We start from the raw sequence: 9,120 nt of genomic DNA, 5'->3' as shown, positions 1-9,120 counted from the left end.
CTCTGCATCCTCCCTCCCTCCCTCCTCGTTTTCACTCTGTCTCCCTCCCTCCCTCTTTCCCTCCCTCCCTTCTCGTTTTCACTCTGTCTCCCTCCCTTCTCATTTTCACTCTGTCTCCCTCCCTCCGTCTATCCCTCCCTCCCTTCTCATTTTCACTCTGTCTCCCTCCCTCCCTCTCTCCCTCCCTCCCTTCTCGTTTTCACTCTGTCTCCCTCCCTTCCTCCCTTCTCATTTCACTCTGTCTCCCTCCCTCCCTCCCTTCTCGTTTTCACTCTGTCTCTCTCCCTCCCTCCCTTCTCGTTTTCACTCTGTCTCCCCCCTCCCTTGTCATTTTCACTTTGTCTCCTCCCCTCCCCCTTCTCGTTTTCACTCTGTCTCCCCCTCCCTCCCTCCCTCCCTCCCTCCCTCCCTTCTCGTTTTCACTCTGTCTCCCTCCCTCCCTTCTCGTTTTCACTCTGTCTCCCTCCCTCCCTTTCTCCCTCCCTCCCTTCTCGTTTTCACTCTGTCTCCCCCTCCCTTCTCATTTTCAGTCTGTCTCCCCCTCCCTCCCTTCTCGTTTTCACTCTGTCTCCCCCCTCCCTTCTCATTTTCAGTCTATCTCCCTCCCTCCCTCCCTTCTCGTTTTCACTCTGTCTCCCTCCCTCCCTCCCTTCTCGTTTTCACTCTGTCTCCCTCCCTCCCTCCCTTCTCGTTTTCACTCTTCTCCCTCCCTCCCTCCCTTCTCATTTTCACTCTCCCTCCCTCCCTCCATTCTCATTTTCACTCTGTCTCCTCCCTCCCTCCCTTCTCGTTTTCACTCTGTCTCCCTCCCTCCCTTCTCGTTTTCACTCTGTCTCCCTCCCTCCCTTCTCGTTTTCACTCTGTCTCCCTCCCTCCCTTCTCGTTTTCACTCTGTCTCCCCCCTCCCTTCTCATTTTCACTCTGTCTCCTCCCTCCCTTCTCGTTTTCACTCTCTCTCCCTCCCTCCCTTCTCATTTTCACTCTGTCTCCCTCCCTCCCTTCTCGTTTTCACTCTGTCTCCCTCCCTCCCTCCCTTCTCATTTTCACTCTGTCTCCCTCCCTCCCTTCTCGTTTTCACTCTGTCTCCCTCCCTCCCTTCTCGTTTTCACTCTGTCTCCCTCCCTCCCTCCCTTCTCATTTTCACTCTCCCTCCCTCCCTCCATTCTCATTTTCACTCTGTCTCCTCCCTCCCTCCCTTCTCGTTTTCACTCTGTCTCCCTCCCTCCCTTCTCGTTTTCACTCTGTCTCCCTCCCTCCCTTCTCGTTTTCACTCTGTCTCCCTCCCTCCCTTCTCGTTTTCACTCTGTCTCCCCCCTCCCTTCTCATTTTCAGTCTGTCTCCCTCCCTCCCTTCTCGTTTTCACTCTGTCTCCCTCCCTCCCTTCTCGTTTTCACTCTGTCTCCCTCCCTCCCTCCCTTCTCGTTTTCACTCTGTCTCCCTCCCTCCCTTCTCATTTTCACTCTGTCTCCCTCCCTGCCTTCTCATTTTCACTCTGTCTCCTCCCTCCCTCCCTTCTCGTTTTCACTCTGTCTCCCTCCCTCCCTTCTCATTTTCAGTCTGTCTCCCTCCCTCCCTTCTCGTTTTCACTCTGTCTCCCTCCCTCCCTTCTCGTTTTCACTCTGTCTCCCTCCCTCCCTCCCTTCTCGTTTTCACTCTGTCTCCCTCCCTCCCTTCTCATTTTCACTCTGTCTCCCTCCCTCCCTTCTCATTTTCACTCTGCCTCCCTCCCTCCCTTCTCGTTTTCACTCTGTCTCCCTCCCTCCCTCCCTTCTCATTTTCACTCTCCCTCCCTCCCTCCATTCTCGTTTTCACTCTTCTCCCTCCCTCCCTCCCTTCTCGTTTTCACTCTGTCTCTTCCCTCAGAATGTTAGAATCCTGTCCCAACTCGTTTGTGCCGCCCCCTGACTCGAGATACAGATTCCTAAGTGGGGACTGGCTGATTTATGGAGCCCCCCCGGGTCCATCGTGGGGTCTGATTGGCTGAGGAAGCAGCACTACTGGTTTGAGGGATAGCTGGCTACTGATTCACAGATCAGGAGAGAGTGAGAGAGAGAGAAAGGTAAAGATTATCATAAAGAGTCAGAAGCAGCTCATCTCAGGTAGGTGCAACATGTCTGCACGGCCAAAACACTGGAACTGTGTGTGTCTAACTGGATGTGTGTGACTGTATGTGACTGTGTGTGACTGTGTGTGTGACTGTGTGTGTGACTGTGTGTGTGACTGTGTGTGACTGTGTGTGTGACTGTGTGTTACTGTGTGTGTGACTGTGTGTGTGTAACTGTGTGTGTAACTGTGTGTGTAACTGTGTGTGTAACTGTGTGTGTGACTGTGTGTGACTGTGTGTGTGACTGTGTGTGTGTAACTGTGTGTGTAACTGTGTGTCTAACTGGTTGTGTGACTGTGTGTGACTGTGTGTGTAACTGTGTGTGTGTAACTGTGTGTGTAACTGTGTGTGTGTAACTGGTTGTGTGACTGTGTGTGTGACTGTGTGTGTGACTGTGTGTGTAACTGTGTGTGTGTAACTGTGTGTGTAACTGTGTGTGTCTAACTGGTTGTGTGACTGTGTGTGACTGTGTGTGTAACTGTGTGTGTGTAACTGTGTGTGTATCTGTGTGTGTCTAACTGGTTGTGTGACTGTGTGTGTGACTGTGTGTGTAACTGTGTGTGTGTAACTGGTGTGTAACTGTGTGTGTCTAACTGGTTGTGTGACTGTGTGTGTGACTGTGTGTGTGACTGTGTGTGTAACTGTGTGTGTGTAACTGTGTGTGTAACTGTGTGTGTCTAACTGGTTGTGTGACTGTGTGTGTGACTGTGTGTGTGACTGTGTGTGTAACTGTGTGTGTGTGTGTGTAACTGTGTGTGTAACTGTGTATTTAACTGTGTGTGTAACTGTGTGTGTGACTGTGTGTGTGACTGTGTGTGTGACTGTGTGTGTGACTGTGTGTTTAACTGTGTGTGTAACTGTGTTTGACTGTGTGTGTAACTGTGTGTGTGACTGTGTGTGTGACTGTGTGTGTGACTGTGTGTTTAACTGTGTGTGTGACTGTGTGTGTGACTGTGTGTGTGACTGTGTGTGTGACTGTGTGTTTAACTGTGTGTGTGACTGTGTGTGTGACTGTGTGTGTGTGTAACTGTGTGTGTGTGTAACTGTGTGTGTAACTGTGTATTTAACTGTGTGTGTGTGTGTGTGTAACTGTGTGTGTAACTGTGTGTGTAACTGTGTGTGTAACTGTGTGTGTGTCACTGTGTATTTAACTGTGTGTGTGTCACTGTGTATTTAACTGTGTGTGTGTCACTGTGTGAAGTGTAACTGTGTGTGAAATATGGTCTTGTCTGTTTCTATCTGTCTCTCAGACATGAATAATCGCTCCATAGCCTGGTGGCTGAAACAGATAGGACTGCCCCAGTACACCAAGTCACTGGAGGGAGAATACTACGGTCTAGAGGTACCTGTCTGTCTGTCTGGAGAGAGAATACTATGGTCTAGAGGTACCTGTCTGTCTGACTGGAGAGAGAATACTATGGTCTAGAGGTACCTGACTGTCTGACTGGAGAGAGAATACTATGGTCTAGAGGTACCTGTCTGTCTGTCTGGAGAGAGAATACTATGGTCTAGAGGTACCTGACTGTCTGACTGTCTGACTGGAGAGAGAATACTATGGTCTAGAGGTACCTGACTGTCTGTCTACCTGTCTGTCTGACTGGAGAGAGAATACTATGGTCTAGAGGTACCTGACTGTCTGACTGGAGAGAGAATACTATGGTCTAGAGGTACCTGACTGTCTGACTGTCTGACTGGAGAGAGAATACTATGGTCTAGAGGTACCTGACTGTCTGTCTACCTGTCTGTCTGACTGGAGAGAGAATACTATGGTCTAGAGGTACCTGACTGTCTGACTGGAGAGAGAATACTATGGTCTAGAGGTACCTGACTGTCTGTCTGTCTGTCTGTCTGTCTGTCTGTCTGTCTGTCTGTCTGTCTGTCTGTCTGTCTGTCTGTCTGTCTGTCTGTCTGTCTGTCTGTCTGTCTGTCTGTCTGTCTGTCTGTCTGTCTGGAGAGAGAATACTATGGTCTAGAGGTACCTGACTGTCTGACTGTCTGACTGGAGAGAGAATACTATGGTCTAGAGGTACCTGACTGTCTGTCTACCTGTCTGTCTGACTGGAGAGAGAATACTATGGTCTAGAGGTACCTGACTGTCTGACTGGAGAGAGAATACTATGGTCTAGAGGTACCTGACTGTCTGGAGAGAGAATACTATGGTCTAGAGGTACCTGACTGTCTGACTGGAGAGAGAATACTATGGTCTAGAGGTACCTGACTGTCTGTCTGTCTGTCTGTCTGTCTGTCTGTCTGTCTGTCTGTCTGTCTGTCTGTCTGTCTGTCTGTCTGTCTGTCTGTCTGTCTGTCTGTCTGTCTGTCTGTCTGTCTGGAGAGAGAATACTATGGTCTAGAGGTACCTGACTGTCTGACTGTCTGACTGGAGAGAGAATACTATGGTCTAGAGGTACCTGACTGTCTGTCTACCTGTCTGTCTGTCTGGAGAGAGAATACTATGGTCTAGAGGTACCTGTCTGTCTGACTGGAGAGACAATACTATGGTCTAGAGGTACCTGACTGTCTGACTGGAGAGAGAATACTATGGTCTAGAGGTACCTGTCTGTCTGTCTGGAGAGAGAATACTATGGTCTAGAGGTACCTGTCTGTCTGACTGGAGAGAGAATACTATGGTCTAGAGGTACCTGTCTGTCTGACTGGAGAGAGAATACTATGGTCTAGAGGTACCTGACTGACTGGAGAGAGAATACTATGGTCTAGAGGTACCTGACTGTCTGACTGTCTGACTGGAGAGGGAATACTATGGTCTAGAGGTACCTGACTGTCTGACTGTCTGACTGGAGAGAGAATACTATGGTCTAGAGGTACCTGACTGTCTGACTGGAGAGAGAATACTATGATCTAGAGGTACCTGACTGTCTGTCTGGAGAGAGAATACTATGGTCTAGAGGTACCTGACTGTCTGTCTGGAGAGAGAATACTATGGTCTAGAGGTACCTGTCTGTCTGACTGGAGAGAGAATACTATGGTCTAGAGGTACCTGACTGTCTGGAGAGAGAATACTATGGTCTAGAGGTACCTGACTGTCTGTCTGGAGAGAGAATACTATGGTCTAGAGGTACCTGACTGTCTGACTGTCTGACTGGAGAGAGAATACTATGGTCTAGAGGTACCTGACTGTCTGTCTGGAGAGAGAATACTATGGTCTAGAGGTACCTGACTGTCTGTCTGGAGAGAGAATACTATGGTCTAGAGGTACCTGACTGTCTGTCTGGAGAGAGAATACTATGGTCTAGAGGTACCTGTCTGTCTGACTGGAGAGAGAATACTATGGTCTAGAGGTACCTGACTGTCTGGAGAGAGAATACTATGGTCTAGAGGTACCTGACTGTCTGTCTGGAGAGAGAATACTATGGTCTAGAGGTACCTGACTGTCTGACTGTATGACTCTGTCTGTCTTTTTCTTTCTGTATTTACTAAACTGATAGTTTCAGCCTTCATTTCTCTCCATCTCACCCCAATCTCTCTCTCTCTCTCTCTCTCTCTCTCTCTCTCTCTCTCTCTCTCTCTCTCTCTCTCTCTCTCTCTCTCTCTCTCTCTCTCTCTCTCCATCTCCATATCTCTCCCTCTCCCCTCCTCCTCTCTCACCCCAAACTTTCTCTCAATTCAATTCAAGGGGCTTTACTCTCTCTCTCACTCTCTCTCCATCTCCATATCTCTCCCTCTCCCCTCCTCCTCTCTCACCCCAACCTGTCTCTCTCTCCATCTCCATATCTCTCCCTCTCCCCTCCTCCTCTCTCACCCCAAACTTTCTCTCAATTCAATTCAAGGGGCTTTACTCTCTCTCTCACTCTCTCTCCATCTCCATATCTCTCCCTCTCCCCTCTTCCTCCTCTCTCACCCCAACCTGTCCCTCTCCCTCCATCTCTCTCCATCTCTCGCCCTCCATCTATCTCTCTCCCTCTCTCTCTCTCCCTCCATCTCTCTCCCTCCATCTCTCTCTCTCCAGGGTTTGCTGTATGTATGTGATGTAGATCTGAAGGAGGCAGGAGTAGATGATCCCAGTCACAGAGACACTATACTGTCTCAGCTGCTGCGTCACAGACAGACACTAGACCCACACTCTGGTAACACACACACACACACACACACACACACACACACACACACACACACACACACACACACACACACACACACACACACACACACACACACACACACACACACACACACACACACACACACACACACACACACACACACACACACACACATACTGTCTCATCTGCTGCGACACAGAGAGACACTAGACCCCCCCACACACACACACGTATACACATGAACATGAACCCACACTCACACTCGTCTAACCTGTGCCCTGTGTTGTCCTGTCTCAGGTATGGTGGAGGAGCTGAGGGTGAGCAGGAAGTATTCTCTGGGATCGTCTCTGGACCTGGTGAGAATATAGAATATAGAACACAGAATATAGAACACAGAATATAGAATATAGAACACAGAATATAGAACACAGAATATAGAACATAGAATATATAACACAGAATATAGAATATAGAACACAGAATATAGTATATAGAACACAGAATATAGAATATAGAACATAGAATATAGAACACAGAATATAGAACATAGAATATAGAACACAGAATATAGAACACAGAATATAGAATATAGAACACAGAATATAAAACACAGAATGTAGAATATAGAATATAGAACACAGAATATAGAATATAGAACACAGAATGTAGAATATAGAACACAGAATATAGAATATAGAACACAGAATATAGAATATAGAACACAGAATATAGAATATAGAACACAGAATATAGAATATAGAACACAGAATATAGAATATAGAACATAGAATATAGAACACAGAATATAGAATATAGAACACAGAATATAGAATATAGAACACAGAATATAGAACACAGAACACAGAATATAGAATATAGAACATAGAATATAGAACACAGAATATAGAACACAGAATATAGAATATAGAACAGAGAATGTAGAATATAGAACACAGAATATAGAATATAGAACAGAGAATGTAGAATATAGAACACAGAATATAGAATATAGAATACAGAATGTAGAATATAGAACATAGAATATATAACACAGAATATAGAACACAGAATATAGAATATAGAACACAGAATAAAGAATATAGAACACAGAATATAGAATATAGAACACAGAATGTAGAATATAGAATACAGAATATAGAACACAGAATGTAGAATATAGAACATAGAATATAGAACACAGAATATAGAACACAGAATATATAATATAGAACACAGAATATAGAATATAGAACACAGAATATAGAACACAGAATATAGAATATAGAACACAGAATATAGAACACAGAATATAGAATATAGAACACAGAATATAGAACACAGAACATAGAATATAGAACACAGAATATAGAATATAGAACACAGAATATATAGAATATAGAACATAGAATATAGAACACAGAATATAGAACACAGAATATAGAATATAGAACACAGAATATAGAATGTAGAATATAGAACACAGAATATAGAATATAGAACATAGAATGTAGAACAGAATATAGAATGTAGAACATAAAACAGAATATAGAACATACAACCCAGACTGGTTCTATCCTTCTCCCCCAAGTGTGTATTTGTATTCATTCTTCCTCATCCCGTTAGCCCAATTCTGTTTTGCCCCCTTCTCCCTGAAGTGTGCACATGTTCACTCCCCCTCATTGCATTGTATTGGCGAGGAGAGTGAACAAGTGCACACTTCAGGGAGAAGGGGGCAAAACAGAATTGGGCTAACGGGATGAGGAAGAATGAATCTACTTCCTCAATCAGTAGAATCTCTAGAAGATGAATAGAAATCTTCCCAGCCAATAGAAGTGACCAGAAGCCCTGGATCAGGTTGCTCATATTGTCTGCTTGGTCTCTCCGATGGCTCTCCGTTCATTTGTTCTGTTCTGCTCTAAAGGTGAAACCCAGGAAGGATCTGTTCCGTCAGAGTGTTCTGCCCCGCCTTCGACGCAAGGTCACAGCCTCCGCCTCCTGTTCACAGCTCCACCCACTGGAGGAGGGGCTCAGCCCAGGACTCGCCCCCGAGCAGACAAGGAAACGCAGGTACAAAACTAGGAATATACACTTTCATATCAAAAGACTGGGAGGGTTGGAGGGTGTGTGTGAGGGTTGGAGGGTGTGTGTGAGGTTTGGAGGGTGTGTGTGAGGGTTGGAGGGTGTGTGTGAGGTTGGAGGGTGTGTGTGAGGGTTGGAGGGTGTGTGTGTGTGAAGGTTGGAGGATGTGTGTGAGGGTTGGAGGGTGTGTGTGAGGGTTGGAGGGTGTGTGTGTGTGAGGGTTGGAGGATGTGTGTGAGGGTTGGAGGGTGTGTGTGTGGCGGTTGGAGGATGTGTGTGAGGGTTGGAGGGTGTGTGTGTCTGAGGGTTGGAGGGTGTGTGTGTGTGACGGTTGGAGGATGTGTGTGAGAGGATTGGAGGGTGTGTGTGTGAGAGGGTTGGGGGTTGGAGGATGTGTGTGTGAGAGGGTCAGATGGTTGGAGGGTGTGTGTGTGTGTGAGAGGGTTGGTGTGGTTGGAGGTGTGTGTGAGAGGTGTGTGGGTGTGTTGGAGTGTGTGTGTGTGTGAGGGTCAGAGGGTTGGAGGGTGTGTGTGTGAGGTGTTGGGGGTTGGAGGATGTGTGTGTGAGAGGGTCAGAGGGTGTGTGTGAGGGTGTGTGTGTGAGAGGGTTGGGGGTTGTGGATGGGTTGGAGGGTGTGAGTGAGGGTTGGAGGGTGTGTGTGAGAGGGTTGGAGGGTGTGTGTGAGAGGGTTGGAGGGTGTGAGTGAGAGAGTTGGAGGGTGTGTGTGAGAGGTTGGAGGGTGTGTGAGAGGGTTGAGGTTGTGTGGTTTATCATTAAAGGGTGTGTGTGTGAGAGGGTTGGGGGGTTGGAGGATGTGTGTGTGTGGAGGGTGTGTGTGTTTGAGGGTGTGTGAGAGGGTTGAAGGGTGTGTGTGAGAGG

The 9,120-nt window shown here is 47.0% G+C and overlaps 1 protein-coding gene across 1 annotated transcript in view; it reads left to right on the top strand.

Annotated features, from left to right (window-relative positions):
- Nucleotides 1-2,049: 2,049 nt before the first annotated feature.
- Nucleotides 2,050-9,120, top strand: part of LOC124018427 (breast cancer anti-estrogen resistance protein 3 homolog) — a 35,863-nt gene continuing 28,792 nt past the window's right edge. The window contains exons 1-5 of the mRNA XM_046333735.1: nucleotides 2,050-2,099; nucleotides 3,355-3,446; nucleotides 6,069-6,186; nucleotides 6,460-6,518; nucleotides 8,084-8,229. Coding sequence (XP_046189691.1) covers nucleotides 3,357-3,446; nucleotides 6,069-6,186; nucleotides 6,460-6,518; nucleotides 8,084-8,229 — 413 coding nt within the window. The 5' untranslated portion in view covers nucleotides 2,050-2,099; nucleotides 3,355-3,356. The remainder of the gene's footprint in view (nucleotides 2,100-3,354; nucleotides 3,447-6,068; nucleotides 6,187-6,459; nucleotides 6,519-8,083; nucleotides 8,230-9,120) is intronic.

This window comes from Oncorhynchus gorbuscha, unplaced genomic scaffold (genome assembly GCF_021184085.1).
Source record: "Oncorhynchus gorbuscha isolate QuinsamMale2020 ecotype Even-year unplaced genomic scaffold, OgorEven_v1.0 Un_scaffold_510, whole genome shotgun sequence".
Classification (NCBI taxonomy): domain Eukaryota; kingdom Metazoa; phylum Chordata; class Actinopteri; order Salmoniformes; family Salmonidae; genus Oncorhynchus; species Oncorhynchus gorbuscha.
Note: the sequence above shows the minus strand (reverse complement) of the source record. Positions and strands in the feature narration are given on the sequence as shown.